Source organism: Eptesicus fuscus, chromosome 15 (assembly GCF_027574615.1).
Source record: "Eptesicus fuscus isolate TK198812 chromosome 15, DD_ASM_mEF_20220401, whole genome shotgun sequence".
Lineage (NCBI taxonomy): Eukaryota > Metazoa > Chordata > Mammalia > Chiroptera > Vespertilionidae > Eptesicus > Eptesicus fuscus.
Window position 1 is genome coordinate 29,367,738 of NC_072487.1, and position 26,138 is coordinate 29,393,875.

General features: G+C 39.1%; 1 protein-coding gene across 3 annotated transcripts in view; it reads right to left on the reverse strand.

Moving 5' to 3' along the window:
- Window positions 1-26,138, reverse strand: part of UHRF2 (ubiquitin like with PHD and ring finger domains 2) — a 78,572-nt gene that overhangs the window by 30,938 nt on the left and 21,496 nt on the right. For 2 of the 3 annotated variants that reach the window (XM_054727036.1, XM_008145004.3), the window contains exons 4-8: window positions 17,900-18,118; window positions 6,970-7,079; window positions 3,962-4,145; window positions 721-844; window positions 99-206 (exon numbers count right to left, since the gene is read on the reverse strand). In XM_054727036.1, the coding sequence (XP_054583011.1) occupies window positions 99-206; window positions 721-844; window positions 3,962-4,145; window positions 6,970-7,079; window positions 17,900-18,118 (745 nt within the window). The remainder of the gene's footprint in view (window positions 1-98; window positions 207-720; window positions 845-3,961; window positions 4,146-6,969; window positions 7,080-17,899; window positions 18,119-26,138) is intronic. The other variant, XM_028150619.2, reaches the window with a different exon arrangement.

The window sequence follows — 26,138 nt, forward strand, 5'->3', positions numbered from 1 at the left end:
GTAGGTTAGTCTATTTATAATCAACAGGCAATGATCATTTTTTACAATTTGAACTGTACCCAATTTTACCCTTTCCACTAAGCCAATTTTAAAAATACCTGAACTCTAAATCTCCAAGTCGATCCAACTGGAACCCCAGGAATAGGTCCATAATGATTAGAAGGAACAATGGTACATTCTTTAGTGCGACCAACACAGGCCATTCCCTACAAGTCACAGAACAGCCATTTGAGAAATCAGTTATGTTAAATCTTAAAGTCCTTAAATCCCATACTTGTGAATATAAACCCAACTATATGATTAACAATATAAAACAACTCATATTAAGTTCAATGAACAATTATCCTATATAATAAAAGCCTAATATGCTAAGTGTCTTGACTGTTCGTTCAACCAGTTGCTATGACATACACTGACCACCAGGGGGCAGACACTCTAACCGGTAGGTTAGCTTGCTGCTGGGATCTGGGCGAGACAGGCCAGAACAGCCCTGGAGCCTTCCTGCGGTCCCTCCCCGGCCCCGATTGTGCACGGGGCCTCTAGTAATAATTACAAATTAACAATTAATATCATTAAACAACATAATTATTTGTTAATATTTCTGATACTTAAGAGTACTATTAATACCATTACTGCTATTATTATTGAAACATTATAACTTACATTATGGTTATTATAAATACTATGACTAGAGGAAAAAAGGGAGACTTTTTTCTTTACCCTGCCCCAGTCTCTCCGGCTTTCGGTACTAGCTGATGGCATCTTTGCTTTCTTTTTACTCATCTTAAGTTTTTCACCAGCCTTTACAACTTCACTGGAATCAGTTTTACAGGAAGGACAATACCTTAAAAAAAAAAAAATTATGATAATACTGTATTAAAGCCAATCTATATATACTAGCATTCCTGTTGCAGGAAAAATCCTGCAATAGGGTTTCCTGCTGCACTCTACCCCGCCCCGCCTGCTCTCCTCCTTTGTCCCCCGGCCCACCTTCTCCGCCAGCCTGCCCAGCTCTCCTTCCTTCTCCCCCGGCCCCGCCTCTGCTCCTCCCTTCTCCTCCCCCTGGCTTGCTTGCTTCTCCGCAGCTTTGCTCCCTTCAGCATCTCTTGGCTTCTTTCTAAGCTGTCTTAATATGCAAATTAGCCGCCATCTTTGTTGGGGTAATTTGCATATTCGTTCTGATTGGTTGGTGGGTGTGGCTTGGGCGTGGCAAATGTGCGGCCAATTTGCATATTTGTCTATTATTAGGTAGGATAAAAGCCTAAGCGACTGTTACTACTGAATGACTGGTCACTATGATGCACACTGACCACCAGGGGGTAAACGCTCAATGCAGGAGCTGCCCCTTGGTGGTCAGTGTGCTCCCACAGTTGGAGCGCCGCTCAGCCAGAAGTGGGCTCATGGCTGGTGAGCGCAACTGTGGGGGCGGGAGCCTCTCCCGTCTCCGTGGCAGCGCTACAGGGTGGCGGTGGAAGCGGCAGCAGGCGCAGTGAGGCCAGGATGTGTCAGTGGAGTTGCGCCTGGCCCTGGCTGGGGGTCCTCCCTGACCACCTGCCGCTTCAGCACTGTTACATCCCTCGGGGGGATGTCAGATTGCTGTGTTTCAGCCCAATCCCCAGATTGCGAGAGGGCACAGGCCAGGTTGAGAGACCCCACCTGTGCACGAATCCATGTACCAGGCCTCTAGTAACAAAATAATGGCCTTTGTAAGGGTAGAATGAATTTTAAGATGTTATAATCAGTGTATACTATAGAGCTTTAGCTGGCACTTAAGTATTAAAGTTTTCAAAATATTTACATGGTTTAGGCTGGTCAAAACAACAAAACAAAAAAGTTGTCACTGTCTTAGAGAACATAAAATATTTTAATATCATACATTCTCAAATTTAGTTCAAAAGCCAGACACAGCTGTCCAATTCAAATGGAATCATTTTATCACTAACCCTGAGAATGGAAATTATTCACATAATAGATGATTCTAGACTGAACATTGAACTATGTATGCAACTCATACATCTCCCATCTAAATTGGTTATTAGAATTCTCAAGCGAAAAATGTATAGTCTATTATAACAAGTATTTAAAGATGTTTATATTAGCCTTATCCCTAGTTCAATTTTAATTCTTTGTGCTTGTTTGTCCTTTAGCTTATTTGTAGTTGGTCACACTGCTGTAACCTGTATAGGCATATCTCAGAGATATTGTGGGTCTGGTTCCAGACCACTGCAATAAAGTGAGTATTGCAATAAATCAAGTTATAATCTGTTTTCTGGCAGTGTCTTGCCTTCGATGTGTAAAAGACATTGGTGAAGCACAACAAAATAAAGTACAGGCAGTTCTTGGATTACGTCAGACTCGACATACGTTGTTTTTTGGTTAAGTAGCCATCTCCCATTTATTTATAAAAAAAATAGTTCAGTCATTTCAATGTATATACATATGTGCTTTATGTTTTTTATTATTTATTTACCACAAGTAAACCGTCAGGAATTGTTCTTTCTTTAAAATTTTTTTTACTACGTTTCATTTCATTACTGCTGTGTATGTGCTCCATGTGAGTGATGTAGGTGCTAATGTAGGTGGGTTCCGACTTATGGTGAAAATCGCGTTACGTCATGCCGTAGGAACCGATCTCCAATGTAACCCAAGGACCTACTGTATGCCTATATATCATTATAAGCCGTCTTAAATCATTTCTAAAAAGCAAAGTATGTCTATAGCATGAAATGGGCTATTCTGTGTCACCAAGGAATGGAATCCTATATAATAAAAGGCTAATATGCAAATCAACTGAACGATGGAATGACTGGTCACTATGATGCGCACTGACCACCAGGGGGCAGATGCTCAATGCAGGAGCTGCCCCTGGTGGTCAGTGCACTCCCACAGGGGGAGCGACACTCAGCTGGCTCATGGCTGGCAAGTGCAACGGCGGTGGCGGGAGCCTCTCCCACCTCTAAGGAGCAAGGGGTCCTGGACTGTGAGAGGGCCCAGGCCGGGCTGAGGGGATCCCCCACCTCCCTCCTCAGTGCACAAATGTCATGCGTTGCGTCTCTAATATCTTAATAAAGATCATCTGGCCACTCACATTAATTTTAATTTCTTTGTCTATACTTTCCATTTCATAATTATCTATAGAGCAAAGTTAGGTTGTGAGATACAGACACAAATTCAAGGCAAAATTATTTATAAGAAGGCAATAAATACTATCAAGTGAAATCTCTCCTAATTAGGAAATCAAGAAAGCTTCCAAAAATCAATTTGTTAAGAATGTATAATACCTGTTGTGCTAACCTTTATAATGATAATTTTATCAAAGATCTTATGGTTAAAACAGGTATTATCTGTCTGATGAGAAAGTAAGTTCAGAGATTAAATATCCAAACATGATTTAGAGAAGTAGAAAAGATGTAAGGTTAATGAGGTCCAGGTGAAGTGAAGGATCTCAATATAAATGTGGACATATTCCATAGTGTAATCTAAGACAATTTTCTAATTATATGATCCTAAAGTCACCCCTGGAATCCATTCCTTCATCAGGTTTGTTCAGAACCTAATGCCATTGGCACTATTTTGATGCTTAAGGATCAATGTTTGTGATCAAAGTGTCTATACATAGTAGTTAAGGAAAACTAATCCATACAATGAATCAATTTCAGAAAAGTGCTAAGTGCTGTAAAGAAAATACATCAGTGTTGTATGTATGCTAAGAGTGATTAGAAATGCCATGTGTCTTTAGAACATAGACTTTGTATTGAAGCAGAGACTGGAGGGATTAAATATGGAGCTAGAGACCAGTTCAGAAGCTGTTGTAATAACTGAATAAAAGTATTAAGACCCTAATACATTAAGTACTTTAATATACATTATGTATCTTTGGAAATCTATGTTTGGCAGTTCAAATACCTATTTCACATTCAATTTTAACATAGTAACAACAAAAACCCCCTGATAATCATACCATTCCTCTTCAGGGACCTTATCCAAAGGTGGGTTCAGGCAGTAAATATGATAGGCCAGGTTACATTCATCACAAAGAAGCTGCATGCTTGGGTCCCGTTTTTCACCACATTCACGACAGGAGCAATCACGGCAGTTTTTATCTGGGTCTCCGCGACAAAAGTTACATTCAGGTTCATTTCTCCCTAATAAGAACACAATACAGCAAGCCTAGTCTTAAAATCATTTTTATATCCACGAATCTTCTAAAGAAAACCCCATAAAAATACCACACAGCTTTTTTAATGACGAGAAAGGAACCATAAGGAATAACCAGAGTATGGAACTTAAGTGCCTGAGTCTTATTTTAGATTTATGAATCAAATTTTCAGGGACGGGGCCCAGGCATGTGTCAGTAATAAATCTAACTACACTCAATCATGAGGATAATGCATTTTTGTCTTAAAAATTTATATTGACTAGACTCATGGTTTCCCAAATGTGCACCAATCCAATGAACTCATTAGGGCACCATAGGTATCTTACAATTTCAAGGGAAATACAATACTTTGTTGAATAAGTGGCATTTCTAACTCAGTTGATTTTTTATCCAACTTATCAATTGGTTCAAAATTCTGGCAAGTTAAGAAGTACCATTTATTGCCCCCTCCCTATCTAAATCCAAACACCTTTTGACAAAGTGTTCCCTTAGAATTTTAAAATATACATAGGTACACCCAAAAAGTCTTACATTAATGGTCATAATGCCAAAAGTTAATATTAAATGTCAATTAAAAGAAGAACAGTTGGCTAGATTTTATGTTAATTTACAAGAACTATTAATATAGAGGAAGCCACATTTCAAAAAGGAAATAATTAAAAAAACCTACAAGATTATTTAAATATACAAAGTTAAGTTATATAGAGGAAGATGTCTAAAATGACATACGCTGTTAGCGTGTACCTCCTGGGAGTTCTATATTACTTGAATTTATATAGTATGTACATTTTTAAGGAAATTTACCATATCAGAACTAATCTAGCAATATAAGGGAAATGGGGAAAAGTACCTGACAAAGGGGATGGAAGAAGGAAAAGAGAAAAGGCTACTGATTTTAGTGCTAACTTTTTGACTGACAGCTGCCTGTTCTTGTCAATAAAGATACTTTTGTTTCACTTCCACTAAGGTAGCTTAACATATAAGTAATGGAATACAATAAACGTAGAATGTTTAGATTTTTGGTTGGGGAGTGAGTGATCTGGTCAATGGAAGTCTGGATGTGGCTCTGATATGGTTTCTTTACACACAACTGCAAAATTGTAGCTATAAAGTGATTAGTATTAGAGAACAAAAAAACATATATACATACAGACATACTGAGTGGGAGAAAACAGAAAGACATGAGAAAAACCTAGACAATCTTGGTTTTCCATTGTGTTTTAATGAGAAAGACTAAGTCACATTAAGTAGGTTTACTCATCAAGTTACCTTTTTTCTTAAGATATAACCATACAAATAGTCATACAGAGTATGCTTTAACACAGTGGTCACCAACGGTGGTCTGGGACCACTGGTGGTCCGTGAGGTCCGAAAGGTTGGTGATCGCTGCTTTAATGTTCTTAATTAAGATCTAGACATATTATTAGCATTGCAGCATTAAAAAATTAGAAGGGCCGCCCTAGCCGGTTTTGCTCAATGGATAGAGCACTGACCCACAGACTGAGAAAGGTCCCGGGTTTGATTCCAGTCAAGGGGACGTACATTGGTTGCAAGCTCAATCCCCGGCCCCGGTCGGGACACGTGCAGGAGGCAATCAATTGATGTGTCTCTTTCACATCGATGTTTCTCTCTCCCTGTCTCTCCCCCTCCTTTCCACTCTCTCTAAAAATCAATGGGGAAAAAAAATCCTTGGGTGAAGAATAACAACAACAAAAATTAGAAGGGTCTAGATAGGTAACATGAAAGTCTGTTTATTGATCTGTTAAAGTTCTTGTCTTATAATCTTGCACAATTGGGGTAAGAAGAGGTTAGACAGGACCTCTTTCGTCTTGAGCAATTCTTTTCCAGAATATATTAGACACTGACAAGTGGCATAAAATCAATGGATTGCTCTCCACAAAAAATCCAGAATTAGAGTCTGAGACACTGTAATCTATTTGGAAAGATAGCAATTGAATTATAAATGAAAAGACTTAGAATCTAGTCATACCTGTTACCAACTAGATGCATGATATTAAGCAAGTAAAATATGTACAATGAAGAGGTAGGGATACATTTTAATGATTATATAAATCTCATTTATTACCTCCCAGAAATTCAAGGATCAGTCAGCACTATTATTCTTAGGCTCTACTGGTCTAATATTGACATTTAATATTAACTTTTGGTATTAGACCATTACTGTAAGACTTTTTGGGTGTACCTATGTATATTTTAAAAATAGGTCTCATTAGTAAAAATTAATCTTGGATGGCCATAAAATTACTGAAATAGAATTTTTTTTTAACAGAACCTATAGTAGAGAAAATGGCAATAAAATGCCAAGAAGAGAAAATATTTCTCTGAAAACATATTTATCATGTGAGAAATCCATTAGACCAAAATGGATCTTAAAACTGCTATCTACACTAATAAAAGAAAAAGATGCAAATGGACTGTACCTTCGAGACACCCACCAGCCAATCAGGAGTATGCAAATTAACCCAACAAAGATGGTGGGTTAATTTGCATACACAGACGCCAAGCAGCCAGGGGCGGGACACTTGCATCCAACGCAAGAGTTCTGCACAGCCCCAGCCGCATGGGGCCGTGGGAAGGTGGAAAGGCGACTCAGGGTGGAGCGAAAGCAGTGCCAGCAGCCAGGGGAAAGAAGGCCCATTCTTGCACGAATCTTCGTGCATCGGGCCTCTAGTCTTGAAAATAAAATTGTATGGGCTAAGTTTTATATTTCCTTAAAAGATATTCCCTGGCCAATTAAAATGCCAATCACGTACAATACATGTAGTCTAAGCCCAGAAAAAAATTCATACTTAAAAACTTTCCATCTGCCAATGATAGAGGATGGGCTCCAGGTTTCTCGATCTTGTAGATTTCATTTACAAATTTTATCTGGCAGTCATTTAATTTTCCTTCAGAACCCCTGTTTGAAAAAGGAAGAAAGGTTAACTTCTGCCAGCAAAATCTACTCATATGCAAATGATAATTAAAAGTCAGGTGTGAAAATTCATTGAACTTTGTCTATTTACTAATTGGGATTATAGTTATTGCAATTACTTTGAGTTATTGTTTCCAATAGTAATCAGTTAATATTCAAAGTTAAGTGTAACTTTAATGTAATATTAGGAAAAAACTTAACAGACTTCCCTTAGATTATCTGGTAAGAAAATAGCTATCTCACAAATTTAATTTAAAGACTAGATAAATGATACTCTCAATTAAAATAAAAGATTGAAACATATTTCCAATAAATACAGTGAGTTTCTAGGTAAAAAGATGACATAATTAAAAAGAAGTCTTTCAGCCCTTGCCAGTGTGGCTCACTTGGTTGGAACATCGTCCTGTACACCATAAGGTTGTGGCTTTCATTCCCGGTCAGGGTACATACCTAGGTTGTGGGTTTGATCCCGGTAGGGAAACATACAGAAGACAACCAATTGTTGTTTCTCTTTCTCTCTCTCTCCCTTACCCTCTAAAAATCAATCATGTGTATGCATATCAGGTGAAGATTTTAAAAAGTCTTTCAAATACTAAGACATATTTTTCATAGAAACAGTCTATGCCTGTTTGCATATACTTCTTCCAAGTTTCCTGCTATGACTGTGGATATATTTCTCCTTTTAATCTGTCAAGTTTTGCTTTATATTTTTGAAGCTATGTTAATGGGTATATATAGATTTAGAATTCTTAAAGCTTCTTATGAAATGTCGTGTCTCTACAAACACTTTGGTACCAAAAGTGTACGTGTGTACGTGTGTGTGTTTGGTTAGCATTTGCTAAATGATATTTTCCATCCTTTCACCGTTTTAAAACTGTTAATGTCAAATATACACAAATGCAGGAAAACTGCATAGACAAATGTAGTTTTTGCTAGAGTTTTAAAGACTATAAATTCCCACACCATCTCTTTCTTCCTTGCAATCTGTTGAAGAACTCCCATCATTTGTCCTATAGTTTCCCACAGTCTTGATTTTGATATTTGCATTCCTAGAGTGTAGTTTAGTTTTTCCTGTTGTTTATATTTCCAGTAAATTGGTAGTTAGATCCAGAGCAGTGGACAAAAAATTTGGTCCATTGCCTGTTTTTGTAAGTCAAGTTTTACTGAAACAGAGCTACGCCTACTCATTTAGGTATTCCCAATGGGTGGTTTCCTGATACAATGGCAGAGTTGAGTAGTTTTGACAGAGACCATCTGGCCACCAAAGGTTAAACTATTTACTATCTGGACCTTTAAAAATATTTAATCAAATCCACATTCATTTTTTTGGTAAAACTATTTATTAGATCTATTTCCACCAGAAAGCACCCAATTATTTAGTTGTCTTTTCCTATGACAGCAGTGACAGATGCTCAATGCCTAGATTAATTCACTGGGGGTTAGAAAATGTTAATATTCCAGTTCTAGCGTTCCCTGCTCATTTTTGTTGGAATCCTATATAATAAAAGCCTAAAATGCAAATTGTCCCTTTGGGCGGTTTCGACAAGGAGACTGACTGCTAGCTATGATGTGTGCACTGACCACCAGGGGGCAGTGTGGAACATGGCGGGCGCTTGTGCCGCATTGCAACCTCTCACCAGCTACCTGGGAGTGGGGGTGATGGAGATGGAGGTGTGGTGAGAATGTGGTGGAGTGTCCGCCGAGCTTGCTCTCATTCCCCCTGCTATCCTCTCAGGGATGCCAGGGCAGCCACTGTGCTTAGGTGCCAAGTGCCCACGAGGAACCTGCCCCGCAGCCGCCAGGACCCCAGGGGCTAGTTGGGTTCCCCGTGGGTTCACAGGAGCCGGTCTGCGAGGCTGGCAGGGAGAGAGTGTGCTGTCCGCCCGGCTTCTATGCAGTGCTGCTGGGTGGCCCAGAGGCCCACACTGTGCCACAGCTGGCAACGTCTGGCCCCGCTCACCGCATCTCCGCGTGGAGACTTGGGTGCTGTGACTCAGACAGATGAAGGCGCAGGGGCCCAGGGGTCAGGGGTCCAGAGGTCAGCTGGGATCTGCCCTACCATGCTAGAGGCTCTCACTTCAATCGCCGGCCAGGCCCAGGGACTGCACCCATGCACAAATTTTGTGCACCAGTTCTCTAGTAATTCCATAAAGAGAAACTTCAAGAGAATTCAAAATGGTGGTGGAGGAAGTGGAAGCTACACAGACACACTCCCAGGACCAAACTGGAATTACAACTAAAATACAGAAAAACCACCCTGAATAATCAACTGAAGACTAGCTGGAGAGAACCCTGATAACCAAGCATGGAAAATAGAGACCACATAGAGACTTGTAGGAAGTGAGGAGGCACAAGAGGGCTGGCTGGGCTCCCACGTACAGCAGCTTGAGTTCATGAGGGATATTTCAGCTGAGGGAAGTTCCCACTGAGAACTCTGAGGTCTAAATATCAAGCTGTGTTCCCTAGCCCAAAACTGAGAGAGCTGCCCCCAGAATATCTGGCTATGAAAAGCAGCGGGGTTGCTGGCTGCCAGGGAGAAATGGCTGGCAATGCAGACACCCTCTTAAATTTTGTATGCAGGCATTCACCTGGGGCTCTGGTAGAGGAAGGGCAGAGTAGACTGGACTGTGTGGGCAGAGGCCAGGGTTGGGGCTCTGGGATTAGACCTTGGAAGGCAAACACCCGTTTCCTGTGCTGAATATTCCCTTGTACTGTGGAATGACATCTTTTCTCCTGTAGACCATCCAGGTAGGTTTTGCCTGTGGGGTGGAGCAATTGCCCTACCCTACTGAAAAACCTCTCACCCCACCCTGTGGAGTTTCTGAGAACCATTAAGAGAGTGAAAATAACAATCAGCCTGCAAGCAGAAGCAACTACCCTTCCCTATTAGAAAACCTCTCACTTTACCATGGGGTTGATAGCCCGAGGCTAATCAAGACTGAATAAAATCAGACTGCAGGCAGAGGTGGGTCTCTGGAGACTTTAAATCTTTGCCTGATCTAAGTCAGGGGCTCTGGCTAGAAAAAGCAGACCTTGGTGCACAACTAGGTCCTTCCAAAGGCATCCAGCCCCAGCAGAAAGAGACACAAGCTGTGGATTGCTGATAGCTCCAAATAAGGTACTCAGGGCCAGTCAGACACAGTATCTGACATTGTCCTGCACCAGAGATTGGGAGTCATAGCAAATCTACCTAATAAACACAAACCCAAACGGGCAGCCAAAATGGGGAGACAAAAAAACAAGCTCCAAACGAAACAACAAAAGAATACTCCAGAAGAAGAACTCAATGAAATGGAGATAAGAAATTTATCAGACATAGAGTTCAGAGTAATAATGTAAAGGACGCTCAACAGCATGAGAAAAGATATAAAAACTATGAAAATGTCATAGCACTAATAAAAAAACAAAAAACCCCACAGTGGAAGGAATACACAGCAGATCAGGAGAAGCTGAGGATCAGATCAGTGAATTGGAAGACAGGGTAGGAAAAAAAACACCCCACTCAATCAGAGAACCAAAAAGAAAAAATCAATTAAAAAATAGGAGGACATCAATCAAAGGACTTGTATGCATGCATATAAGCTTAACCAGTGGTCACAGATACCAGGGGGGTAGGGACATACGTAGGGAGGGGTTTGGGATGGAAATGGGGGGGATGAGGACAATTATGTGATACAATAATCAATAAAGAAATTAAAAATAAATAAGTAAATAAAAAATAGGAGGACAGCTTAAGGGAGCTGTGTGATAACATGAAAAGTAACAATATTCGAATACAGGTGTGCCAGAAGAGGCAGAAAGGGAGGAAGTGATAAGAGAACGTATTTGAAGAAATAATGGAGAAAACTTCCCTAACCTGGTGAAGTTAAAGTCACTCAAGTTAAGGAAGCACAGAGAGTCCCAAGCAAGAAGATCCCAAACAGGCCCATGCCCAGGCACATCATAATTAAAATACCAAAAATTAAAGACAAAGAGAGAATCTTAAAGACAGCAAGAGAAAAGCAATTTGTTGCCTACAAAGAAACTTCCATAAGGGTGTCAGCTGACTTCTCATCAGAAATTCTATAGGCCAGAAGGGAATGGCATGAAGTATTTAAGGTAATGGAAAGCAAGGCTATTATATCCAGCAAGGCTATCATTCAAAATAGATAGTGAAGTAAAGAGCTTACCAGACCCCCCCCCCCCAAAAAAAGTTTATCACCACCAAACCAGCACTGCAAGAAATGCTAAAGGAATAGCTATAATAAGAAATTGAGAGAAACATAGGCTTAAAGAATTAAATTGGCCATAAATAAGTACCTATCAATAATAATAACCTTAAATGTAAATTAATTAAATGCTCTATAATCAAAAGACATAGGGTAGCCCTAACCAGTTTGGCTCAGTGGATAGAGCATTGGCCTGCGGACTGAAGGGCCCCAGGTTTGATTCTGGTCAAGGGCATGTACCTTGGTTGCAGGCACGTCCCCAGTAGGGGGTGTATAGGAGGCAGCTGATCGATGTTTCTCTCTCATCGATGTTTCTAACTCTCTATCCCTCTCCCTCTCTGTTAAAAAAAAAAAAAAAATCAATAAAATATATAAAAAAAAAAAGACATAGGGTAGCTGAAAGGATATGAAAACATGACCCAAATATATGCTGTCTACAAGACACCCACCTAAGAACAAAAGACACACAAGATGAGAGTGAAGGAATGGAAAAAATTTCCATGCAAATGGAAATGAAAAAGTATGGGGTAGCAATACTCATAATATCTGACAAAATAGACTTCAAAATGAAGGCCATTAAGGGATTAATCCAACAAGAGGATTTAACCATGGTAAATATATATGCACCCAATATAGGAGCACCTAAATATATAAAAAAACTACTGGAGGACTTTGAGAGACTGACAGCAATACAGTCATAGTAGGTGACTTTTACAACCACCTGACTTGATAAATCTTCCAAACAAAATTTAACAAGGAAACAGTGACTCTAAAAAACACACTGGATCAGATGGATTAACTGACATTTATAGAACATTTCACCCCAAAGCTGCAGAATATACATTTTCTCAAGTGCACATGGGTCATTCTCAAAGAGAGACCACATGTTAGAACACAAAACAAGTCTCTACAAATCCAAAAAGATTAAAATCTTATCAAGCATTTTCTCAGATCACAATGGAATGGAATTAGAAATCAACTACAGTAAAAGCACTCAAAAACATTCAAACACATGGAGGATAAGCTAAATAGCATGTTATTAAATAATGAATGGGTTAACAATGAGATCAAGAAAGAAATAAAAAACTTCCCAGAAACAAATAAAAATGAACACATAACAACCACAAATCTCTGGGACACAGCAAAAGTAGTCCTGAAAGGGAAGTTCAGAGCACTACAGGACTATCTCAAAAAACAAGATAAATTAATCATAAACTAGTTAAACCTACAACTTAAAGAATTAGAAAGAGAACAAGAAAAGCCCAGAGTAAGTAGAAGCAGAAATAAATGACATGGACACTAAAAAAAAAACAAAAAAAACAACAACATACAAAAGATAAATGAAACCAAGAGTTGGTTCTTTGAAAAGATAAACATGATTGATGATCCTTTAGCCAGACTCATTGAAAAACAAAAGAGAGCCTAGCCAGTTTGGCTCAGTGGATAGAGCGTGGGCCTGTGGACTGAAGGGTCGCAGGTTTGATTCCAGTCAGGGCACATGCCTGGATTGTGGGCTCGATCCCCAGTTGGGAGCATGCAGGAGGCAGCCGATCAATGATTCTCTCTTATCATTGATGTTTCTATCTCTCTTTCCCTCTCTTCCTCTCTGAAATCAATTAAAATATATTAAAAACAAAACAAAAACAAAGAGGACCCAAATAATTAAAATCAGAAACAAAAATCAGTGAAATAACAACTGACATCACAGAAATACAAAGAATTGTAAGAAAATACTATGAGCAAATATATGCAAACAAGCTAGAAAATGTGGATGAAATGGACAAATTCCTAGAAAAATACAATCTTCCAAACCTGAGAAAACCTGAATAGGCAAATATTAACTGATGAAATAGAAACAGTAATTAAAAAAACCACCAAAATTCTCAGCAATCAAAAGTCCCAGTCCAGATGGTTGCACAGAGGAGCTTCACCAAACATTCAAATATGAACTAACACCTATACTCAAAATACTCCAAAATACCCAAAGGAAAGGAATAATTCCAACCCCTTCTTCTTATGAGGCCGGCATTATCCTAATTCCAAAACCAGATAAAGATTCTACAAAGAAATAGAATTACAGGCCTACATCCCCAATGAACATAGATGCTAAAACCCTCAACAAAACATTAGCAAATCAAATCCAGCAATATATTTAAAAGATCATACACCATGACCCAGTGGGATTTATTCCAGGGATGCAAGTTTGGTACAATATTTGCAAATCAATAAACTTGATGCATCACATAAACAAACTGAAAGACAAAAATCAAATGAGCAGATCAACAGATACAGAAAAAGCATTAGACAAAATCCAACACCCAGTTTTGATAAAAACTCCTAGCAAAGTGGCAATAGAGGGATCATATCTCAACATAATAAAGGCCACATATGACAAACCTACATTGAACATCATACTCAATGGGCAAAAACTAAAATCATTTTCCCTAAGAACAGGAAGAAGACAGGGATGCCCACTTTCATCACTCTTATTCAACATAGTACTATAAGTGCTAGCCATAGCAATCAGACAAGAAGAAAACATAAAAGGCATCCAAATTGGAAAGGAAGAAATAAAACTGTCATTATCTGCAGATTACATGATATTGTATATAGAAAACCCTAAAGACGTCACCAAAATACTACTAGATTTAGTGAATGAATTCAGCAATGTAGCAGGATATAAAATCAACACTCAGAAATCGATGGCATTTATATACACCAATAATGAATTCTCAGAAAGAGAAACTGAACAAACAATCCCATTTACCATTGCAACAAAAAAATTAAGATATCTAGGAATAAACTTAACCAAGGGGGTAAAAGACTTGTACTCGGAAAACTACATGACATTGAAAAAAGAGATAGAGGAAGATATAAACAAGTGGGAGAATATACTGTGTTCATGGATTGGTAGACTCAACATCATTAAAATGTTCCTACTACCCAAAGCAATCTATAGATTCAATACAATCCCCAGTAAATTACTAATGGCATATTTCACAGATCTAGAATAAATACTCCAAAAACTTATATGGAACCAAAAAAGACCTGAATAGCCACAGCAATCTTGAGAAAGAATAACAAATTTGAAGGGATCACAATACCAGATATCAAGTTATACTACAAAGCCCCTGTACTCAAAACAGCCTGGTACTGGCACAAGAACAGACATTCAGATCAATGAAACAGAACAGACTCCAGAAATTGAACCAAGACATTATGCTCAATTAACATTTGACAAAGAAGGCAAGCTCATACAATGGTGTCAAGAGAGTCTCTTCAATAAATGGCGTTGGGAATATTGGACAGATACATGCAAAAAAAAAAAAAAAAGAAAAGAAAAGAAACTAGACCACCAACTTACACCATACACAAGAATAAGCTCAAAATGATAAAAGACTTAAATTTGTCAGGAAACCATAAAAACCCTAGAAGAAACCATAGGTAGCAAAATCTCAGACATCTCACGCAACAGTATGTATACTGATACATCTCCTAAGGCAAAGGAAACTAAGGAGAAAATAAACAAATGGGACTACATCAAAATAAAAAGCTTCTGCACAGCAAAAGAAACCATCAACAAAATGAAAAGGGAGCCCACTTTATGGGAGAACGTATTTGGCAATGATACATCTGATAAAGGGTTAATATCCAAAATATATAAGGAACTCATAGAACTTAACAAAAGGAAGACAAACAATCCCAATTAAAAAATTGGTAAATGACCTAAATAGACACTTGTCTAAAGTGGACACACAGATGGCTAAGAGATATGAAAAAATGCTCAAAGTCACTGATCATCAGAGAGATGCAAATTAATATGAAAATGAGATATCAGAATGGCTACCATCAACAAATCAACAAATGACAAGTGCTGGCAAGGAAGTGGAGAAAAGAGAATCCTAGTACATTGCTGGTGGGAATGCAAACTGGTGCAGCCATTATGAAAAACAGTATGGAGTTTCCTGAAAAAATTTAAATATGGAACTGCATTTGACCCAGTGATCCCAATTCTAAGAATGTATGTCCTAAGAAACACAAAATAATCAGAAAGAATATATACAACACCCCTATGTTCATAGCAGCACCATTTACAATAGCTAAGATCTGGAAACAGCCCAAATGCTCATCAGTAAACAAGTGGATAAAAAAGCTGTGGTACATTTACACCATGGAATACTATGCAGCAGTAAAAAAGAAGGATATCTTACCCTTTGAGACAGCATGGAGGAACATGGAGAGTATTATACTAAGTGAAATAAGCCAGTCAGAGAAAGACACGTACCACATGATCTCACTCATATGTGGAATCTAATGAACAAAATAGGTCCAGATACATAGAAGTATGGAAGACAATGAAGTCTTGTAGAATCTCAGAGGGAAGGCGGAGGTAGATGGATGGGTAGGAAGAGATTAACCAAAGAACATATATGCATAATCCATGGACACAGACAACAGGGTTGTGAAGGCCTGGGGTGGGGCAGGCCATAAGTGGTTAATGGGAGATAAAAGGCGACATGTGTAATACTTTCATCAATAAAGTTTAAAATAAATGGAAAAAAGAGAAGCTTGACCTCATGAACTATCTGTTGACTGTGATATAGTTCATACAACAAATGTAGATTAAGTGCTTTCTTTAGCAGTTTTTAAAAGAAACTAGGGGCCCAGCGCATGAATTCATGAACCTTAAAAGGAACTGTGGGCCGCGAGGCTGTGGTGGGCACAGGGACGGGTCTCAGCCCATCATCTGTGCCCCCGCCCGGCACCTCCTGCTACGGCCCTGGTCCTGTCTGCCGGCAGCCCTGTTCCCGCTACCAACACTCCCATGCACTGACCGCTCAGGCTCTGCTCGCACCCGCTGATGGCGCCAGCCCCAATTGTTCCACACTGTCAGTGGGTGCAAGCAGCAGCTGCTAGCCCCGATTGCCCCTGAAGGCTTCTCTACTTCCCCCTACCCCTGAGGGGCGATCGGGGCCGGCAACGGGTGCAAGCCGCAGCTCCAGCGCTGGCAGCAGGTGTAAGCAGCGGGCAGGACCTTGACGTGCGGGAACAAAGAATTTTCAGTAACCACCAGAGCCTCGCCCCGATGACAATGACCGGCACCCTGCCTTGATTTGGTGCCCCTGCTCATCTGCTCCACCATCCTGCCATGGCCGACGCCTGCCATGTTCCACGCTCTGCCGCTGATGCTCACCATGTTCTGTGCACGCTCCTTGGTGGTCAGTGCACATCATAGTGACCGGTTGTTCTGCCGTTCAGTCTATTTGCATATTAGCCTTTTATTATATAGGATAGTTCCTCTAACATCCTATATAAGTGACGAGTTTCTATATTACCAAGATTTTACATATTTAAAGTGCTTCAATACAGTATAGCTATTTTCCTTATTGTCTCATCTTTGTTCAATGGGATCTTCCAGTTAACCCCAAATTTTTCTGACAAGAACTTTGTGGGCTTCCTTCTTATCTGTAGCTGCGGTCACCAACCTTTCGGACCTCACGGACCACCAGTTGGCAACTGCTGATCCATAGGACATGTTTTCTGTTGTTGTGGTTTTTGTTTTCTTTCTCTTCTTTTTTATAAAATTGACTTTCTTGAAACATTTTTAAAAATATATTTTATTTATTTTTTACAGAGAAGAAGGGAGAGGGATATAATTGATCAGCTGCCTCCTGCACACCCCCTATTGGGGATGTGCCCGCAATAAGGGGTCCCAGGTTCGATTCCGGTCAAGGGCATGTACCTTGGTTGCGGGCACATCCCCAGTGGAGCATGTGCAGGAGGCAGCTGATCGATGTTTCTCTCTCATCGATGTTTCTAACTCTCTATCCCTCTCCCTTCCTCTCTGTAAAAAAATAAATAAAATATATTAAAAAAAAAAAAAAAGAAAGAAAGAAAGATGGTGACAATATTTTTTCCTGAAGTGTAAAAAGGTAGCTGTGAAACAATGCACGGTACTGTATCACTTGAGGGGAACATCTAAAAGTATTTCTTCAAGAATTTATGATGAAAATACCTGAGAGTGATTTGGTATTTTGATATTTTACCTTTTGAATTATCTTTGTTAAGCTTGTCAGATTCTGTAAGTTGAAGAAATTACTACATAAAGAAAAATTTCAGATAGTTTTACAAGTCCAGCAGACAGCTGATTAGGTAGACAGTCACAGCTATTATATCAACATAGATCCTCATAGCGACCAGGGCTACTGAAATGCTCTTGTATATTATTTGATTTACTCTAAAAAAAAAAAATCTGTGAGATGTGCAAAGATTTCTCTAATAAAACACTCAGTTATTTCTACGATGCTTTAAAATAATATCTCCAACCATAAAGTAGCTATAAAGATTTAAGGGTCATTCTTAATAAAAAATTCTCAAGAATTTATTTTTAAAAGTATCCTTTCATAAGTAAATTCCCATCTTTCATAGATGCCCCCCCCATTTAAAAAAAAAAAGAACTTGTGATTAATATCTAAAAATTACATTTCTAATTTTTAGGTTTTAAGCATAAGCAATACATAAAGGAGGCAGGTCTTAATTTTACAGAAACCATTGTGGAACCAACGGCAGCAATGTTAGAACAGTGAAGAGTCTTACCCCAAGAAAACAGTTGCATGAAGTTCTTTTTTGGTCCTTGAAATGGTCTTCAATTCAGTAATTTCTGCATCAAACCAATGTCCTCTATTACTAGGAATTTCTGCATTGTAATTAACCATTACCACATCACCGATATTCAGTTCGTTCCATTTCAAAATGGTTCTAGCGCGTGGTCGAAGATCCTTCAGATTTACTTTTACAATACCACTTTCTGGATATCTGAGAAGAGAGGAAGAGAAGAATCACAGAGCATTGCTTATGATAACTGCCAAAGAAGACTAAAATTATATGCAACCTATAGAAAAACCTAAACATATTATTCTAATGGTACTTAACGTAAATGATATTTATTCATGATATTAACTGCCAGAATAAATAATTCTTGCTAAAATCTTAGTGAGACATTCTTTGCTAACTTGGGGGTGGTAAAACAACAACAATAACACAAGTTTTTCTTTCTCCACCTTTTCTTAACCCAAGTTTAAGAATTACTTTAAAAGGAGTAGATGCTGACCTCTTCCTGAATTTAGAACCAGTTCCAGTTCTGCCATTTGTTTTAGATATAATAAGAACATGAACCCAGTTAATTTCTGTGGCAGTCGGACATCCCCCCAAGGGCTCCTGGACTGCGAGAAGGCGCAGGCCTGGCTGAGGGATCCCCCCTCAAGTGCATGAATTTTGTGCACTGGGCCTCTAGTTCAAAATATAAGTGGGTTTGAATTTGGAAGCAGATCTAGCAGCTAGGCTTGGTTGCTCTGAATCAACAAGTACTATGCAGGCCTAGGACTCTCACACTATATCTAATTCATTTAGAATAAATTAATACTAAGCCTGGGCAATTTACCCAGTCTCTTCACATTTCAGTTAATTGGGGGGAAAAAATCTCAGGGTTTGCAAGGGCCCATTTTACCCTCTCAGTGTCTTAACTGCCTCCACCACAAGCCTTCCAAATAACCATGCAACCTATGCTCAGACAGTAAGTGATAAGGTGTCAGTTTTAACCCTAAAAAGAGAAGATGCTTGATACTGAACCAAAGATAAGCTTCGGAACACATTCATTGTATGTCTAAGTTCCATGAAGAAATCTACACTCCATGACAGACCTAATACTTGTCAAAAAGTCCCTGCTGCCCTCAATCTTCTCTCTTAAATAAAAATATTTTAAATGAATTCACTTCAATTTATATGGCAAGGTTTTGAAACCGTTATCACTCAAAATGTTTTACTTTCAGCCTGTCTGTGTTTAAATTCCAACTTTAGCTTCCTGCTGCTCTATATCCTTGGGCCAGTTACTAAAACACCTCTGCAGCTAAATCTCATATGTAAAATGTACCTAATGGTAATAACTGTACTCATATGGCTGTGAATTTGGTTCCTGCCTTAATATTTTTAAGGCCATATAACAGGGGTCCACAAACTTTTTAAACAGGGGGCCAGTTCACTGTCCCTCAGACCATTGGAGGGCCGGACTATAATTTAAAAAAACTATGAACAAATTCCTATGCATACTGCACATATCTTATTTTGAAGTAAAAAACCAAAACGGCAAAAACACCCACATGTGGCCCACGGGCTGTAGTTTGAGGACGCCTGCCATATAAGGTAGAAAACTCTTTTTAGATTGGATTCTTTTCTCAGCTGTAACATGAAAATTATATTGACATATTATCATGTATTGCTGATGTTTAATACAGTAAAAAAGCATACTTTAATGGCACCCCCCCTCCATTTGTCTAAGTTTGCCAAAATTAGACACCAAGAATGGAAATATTTTGAACAAAGTAGAAAACTTGAACAAAGTTTTAAAATTGTATACAAAATATTTATAGAAGATAAGGTAAATCGTTCCATATTTTAAAGAATTTAAGCTACATTTGCCCTGGGAATAAATTACTATTTCAGAACAGAATTATATTATACAGTATATGTATATATACTCTATCCTACCTAATAAAATAGTAATATGCAAATTAACCATCACTCCGCTACACCCACAAGCCATGCCCACCAGACAATCAGAGCGAGTATGCAAATAAACCCAACCAAGATGGCTACAGCCACAGAGAGCAGGAGGGAGGCTTGGGTTTTCCAGGCAACGGATGAAGCCAAGCTTTCCGCCTTCCCTTGCTGGCCTAAGCCTCCACTCAAGGCTACAAAGTTTCAATTATAGAAGGTAAACAAATCCAAACAGAAATGGTGGCAGCCACAGAGCTGGAAAGAGCAGGAGGCTAGGGTTGCCCCCTGGAAATGGAAGAAGCAAAGCTTTCCGCACACCCTGGCCGGCCCAGACCTCCACTTAAGGCTACAAAGTTTCAATTATAGAAGATATACCCAACAGAAATGGCTGCCGGCCATGGAGCGAGCACGAGGCTTGGCTCCGTTCCAAGCTACAAAGTTTCAATTGTAGAAGGTAAATAAATCCCAGATACCAGGGCCTCCGCTTGGGTCACTAGGGGGTGTGGCTGGCCTGCAAACCACCACAGGCCCCTCGCTCAGGCCGCCCCATGCCCCAAGGGAAACCCCCACCCTGATCCGGGACACCCTTCAGGGCAAACCAGCTGGCCCTCACCCGTGCACCAGGCCTCTATCCTATCTAATAAAAGAGTAATATGCAGATTGGCCATCACTCCAACACACAATATGGATGCCCCCATGTGGTCAAAGATCCTGCCCCCATGTGGACAGAAGATGGCCACCACAAGATGGCCAGCAGGGGAGGGAAGTTGGGAGGCACCAGGCCTGCAAGGGAGGGCAGTTGGAGGATATCAGCCCTGCAGGGGAGGGCAGTTAGGGGTGACCAGACCAGCAAAGGAGGGAAGTTGGGGGCAAACAGGTTGGCAGGGGAGCAGTTAGACATCAATCAGGCTGGCAGGCAGAAGCGGTTAGGGGCAATCAGGAAGGCAGGCAGGCGAGCAGTTGGGAGCCAGCAGTCCTGGATTGTGAGAGGGATCCCAGATTGGAGAGGGTGCAGGCTGGGCTGAGGGACACCCTCCCCCCCGTGCACGAATTTCGTGCACCGGGCCTCTAGTATGTATATAGTAAGCCTGTAAATAATGTCATAAAAATGAAGTGTATTTTTCTAATTCTAGTAAAAGAGATGTTATGTCAATTGCTATGTAAAAAATAAACATGGAAGGGGAATATAAACTACTCTTAAATCAACATGCAAGTGCTCAAATATTACTATTATCCTTTTCCTGGGTATCTTTATCTACACATATCTTACTATATAAAGTGATGACTCAAAAGCTCTAGTCTATCCCAAAATTTCCTCTTCAGATTCATATATCCAACTACACTTCTAACACGTCTCAGAAGCACCTGAAATCCAAGTTATCCAAGATAGAATTCCCATATCCCATAATTTGCCAATGCTCAGTCTTCTCTAGAGGAAATCTTTCATACTCCCAGAAACTTAGGAGTTATCCCCAATTTCCCCTAATGTTTCCATTTAGTTACTAGGTCCTTCTTATGCTATACCTTCAACACTTTTTTTAATGAAACTATACCCACTTAGTGAAGACGTGCATTTCTCTAAATCTCTTAAGGCCCAACATAGCTCCATTATTAGGATCACACTTTATAGTCCATATCACACTTTTGCCCAAGATTCTAAAACACAGATCCACTTAAAATATTTTGTGAAGTTTGATAACAGTATGTTCATAGGCTATGGGAAAACAGGTATTCTCATACATTACTGATGGATGGGAATACAAAGTGGTACTGTCCCACTGTAGAGGGGAATTTGGGCAAAGCCAGAAAAACTGTCTATATATTTACCTCTTAACCCAGGAATTCCACTTCTAGAAATCCATCCCAAATATAAACAGAAATCCTTATGAGAAGAAACATATACAAGGCTATTTATAGCTGCACTGTCTATAATGGAACTAGAAACACTCTAGTGTCCATAATAGAAAAACCATTTAAAATAACAGACACAATTATATAATGGAGTATTATGCTCTTATAAAAAAAGAATGTAATATCTGCTATGGAATGATATATATGGAGAGCTATATTAACTCAAAAAAAGCAAGATGCAAACAGTGTTTATAGTGTGCTACTTTCTCCCTAATGAATGTGAGGGGAAATACAAATAAATGTGAATATATATATAAATAATTATAGGAGGAACCAGGAGGGACACAGTTTCTCCTAATGTATTTATTTTGTTTTACAGATTTACTTATAGAACCATGTAATGTTTCACATAATTATAAAACAATCAACAAAATGTGAGAAATCCCTAAAAATCAAAAGCAAAATCAAACAAGCCCAGTGTCCATCAATAGTACATGAGTGGATAAAAAAAGCTGTGGTACATTTACACAATGGAATACTACTTAGACATAAAAGAGAAGAAAATCTTACCCATTGTGACAGCATGGATGGGCCTGGAGCACATTATGCTAAATGAAATAAGCCAGACAGAGAAAGACAAGTACCATACCACTTCATTCATGTGGAATCTAATGAACAAATAAACTAACAAAATGGAAATAGACTTGTAGATAGAGAACAGACTGACAACTGTACTAGGGGAGGTAGGTTGTGGGATGGGGTGAAAATGGTGAAGGGATTAAGATGTTTCTCTCTGGAAATGATCTTTCTCTCCCCTTCTTCCCCACCCCCCCTCAAGTCAATAAAAACATTTTCTAAATAAACTATTATGTCAGGTTCAACATGAAGGAGCTCTCATAACCTAGAGATGGGACAATTTGGGCACACACACACACAACTGAGTTAGATTAATACAAATGTTAAAATCTATTAGTTCATGATACTAAGAAGTAAAAATCTCACGGGCCAACCTCTGGGAAGTGCTAGGAAACTTACTCATTCTGAACACTGAAAAAGTTCAAGAATCATTCATTTATCCTACTTTTCCTGTATGAACCAACTGGTTGAGGTAAGTTCTTTATGAAAAAATAACAGCTAATAAATGAAGGAAAGATAGGAGGTATCACCATTTCTGCAACACTTATGGAAACAATGGATCTAGGTAAAGATTTATGACTGCTAAAACCATTAAAAGTTGGTAGCAAATTTCACAATGGATGATGGATCAATCAGGCTGACACCACCTAAAATTTTACCACAAAAGAGAAGAAACGCAGGTATTATGTGCCTCCCAATGACATACAATAAGTAAACACCATCTCTCAACTAACCTTATCAAATAATGTAATTTAAACCCAAACAAACCTCTAGAATTAAGTATTAGCTTTCTCTATTAACATTAATAGAGAAAAATGTTAAACACCATTACAAAAATATAATCAGCAAAGTCCAGGCAATGGGAAAACTGAATAAAAGGGGGGTAATATATAGGATGAGACTTAACCACTCAACTAAATGAAATGGGCAGATCTTGTTTTGATCTTTATTTTAACAATGTAAGTATATTTTTTAAAAATACAATTAAGGAAGTCTGAACATTGACTGGTTATTTTATATTAAGGATTCATAAATTTCTTGTAAGATTTGTTTTTAATGTGTTAGGGTCCCCAAGTCTGTCATCAGGCCCAGTGATTTGCTGGGGGAATTCACAGGACTCATTATCACAAGATAGCATATAGTCTGTTCTCAGGTCTATGATTTACTACAGAGATAGGATAAAAAGCAAAATCAGCAAAGAAAAAAGGCATATGGGGTGTTGTCCAGAGGAAACCAGGCACAAACTCAAAGACTTCTCTCCCAGTGGAGTCACACTAACATGCTTAATGTGTCCAGCAACAAGTTATAACAACCCATGCGAAATATGCTCTACCAGGGATGTGCAGTAAAGATTTCCCACCCTAGCTGGTTTGGCTCAGCGGACAGAGCATCGGCCTGTGGATTGAAGGGTCCCAGGTTCGATTCTGGTCAAGGGCACATGCTCGGGTTGCGGGCTCGGTCCCTAGTAGGGGGGTACAGGAGGCAGCCGATCAGTGATTCTCTCTCATCATTGATGTTTCTCCTTCTCTCTCTCTCTCTCTTCCTCTCTGAATTCAGTTTTTAAATGTTTTTTAAAAAAGAAGAATTTCCAGTATTTTTAAGGGGCTAGTCATGTAGGCCCAGCACATACCAAAATTCCAGACTCCCAGAAGCAGATGTTCGGCATAAACCATATTGTTCACACAGTTTAAGCACGGTGAACCATTTTTATCAGGGATTTTTCAGAAAATCCTCCTAAAAGTCAAGTTCCCAGACACCAGCCAAAGGTCAACCTCACACAGGCCTTTTAAAAAAAATAGCAGTCTCAGGTCTAATATGTTAGCTCTTTTCTACACACTTTAAAAAGAATGCTTTTAGCTATTTGTCAGTTGAATGCTCTAAGATGTCAAAATAAAGATGAACCTATGAAAATTAGCAAGAACAGGACTCGGTAGCAAAAGCCCTTATCATGATGGTCACTTTGAAAGGAAAGAAAGAGGTTGGGCTTTGAAAAGCATGAATACCTGACAAACTCTTGGCTGGGGAAATAGTGAACTTTGGTCCAGAGACTGACCAAGCAGTTCCACACTGGGTAGAAACTGCCATGCCCTAGAACTGCTGCCATGTTTAGTTACTGGCTGGAGGATGTCGGAAGAGTGTGGCCTTGATCAAACACTGTGGCTAAAAGTTGTGAGCTGACTGCATTTATTTCTTGCAGCTGGTCAGCAAGTTGTTTCTACAAGGGAGTTTTGAGCAGTGCACCCACCATAGATACTAAAGCCATACATAAGGCCATGTCTGGTTGAAATGATGTAAGGTTTAGGACTTGCTTAAAAATAATCCAGTGGTGCTTGGAAATACTAGGATATAGATGGCCAGGAGTTCACAATGGTTGAAACTGAGTGATGGGTTCATTACACTGTTCTCTCAACCTCTACATAAGTTTAAAGAATTCTACAATAAAAACAAAATGCTTTGGGGCTCAAGGTAAAATCCAAACAAAAGACACTTTCTACTTTTTGCAGTTTCCCCCTATACGTATATAACATTCCAAGAGTTAATATTCAAAGCTTAGAATAAGCCCATACACTCGATTCCTGTTCTCCAGATGCAACCATTTTCAATTCTTAAGCTATTTCTTTTATGTTACCTCTATATTTTTAAGTAACACACTTGTACTTTGTTTTTGACTTTCAACTGTTATTCTACCCATCCCTCATGTACAGTTCATTTGCCTCCATCTTCCTCTTTCTCATAGTTACTAACACAAGAACCTGCTCTAAGTGTTCACATATGCTAACAATTCTTAGGATAGAGGTAGGTGCTATTCTATCCCTATTTTACACAAGAGGCACAGAAGTGAAATAAGTTGTTTAGGCAGAAGAGACATGATTCAAAATTCTGACCATTTGGCTCTAGACACATGCTCCTACATTGACAAAAACTAAGTTGGTTATAAAAATCAATATTTTTAATAAAAGTTTTTACATGCAGACTAAATGTTACTCACAACTAAATAATGAAATGTGCTTTACATGTCCTTTCTTCCACAGCTTTGTTTTCTGTTGATGCTTAACTGTTCTTTTTAGTTCCAACTTGCTTAGTTTTCTGTGTACCAATCGTTAATTTTTTTTCATTCTGCCAGTTGTAAAACTCCTACACATTCAGATATTTCTGATACTATACTAATCTTTTGGGCTTCAAAATATTTTAAAGACCTCTGTCCTATCAACTTTGGAAGCTTGCTGTAGGACTAGATAGTAGGACCTCCTTTCAACATTTCCTGTATTGAATCCTACTTCCTGAGTACATCTTCCTTTTGTTTTTCCTCCTCAACTTGAATGGGGTGAAGAGTGGTTAAAATGCTCTTTCATATAAATTAACCAGTCCTCTTGTTCTCAGCTTTATTTTGTATGCCTACCTCCAAGGTACCTGTTGAATCCAAGGCCTGAGCCTCCCACAGATTCTTCAATGCCAATTTACTTGCTTGTTGTTGGCTTCACATCCTTAGTTTTCAGCTTTCTCTTGACCTGCTAAGTTAGGTATCATTTATCCATTAGCTTACCTTCCAAATGTTGCTATTTTCTGTCTTTTATTTCTATCCTATTTGTTGTCCTTGGGGATTTACTCATTTATTTTATTATCTTCTAGGACGGTTTAAGGAGTGGAGACAAACACGCATCTTAATCTGTCAAGTTTACTGTTTATTAGTAACTGGAAGTTTTTATTCATCTTGAGTTTCATTTACTACTCACCGTGTATCTCCTACACTCCAGTCATACTAATCACCCTTAGGTAACCCCATTATTTCCTACTT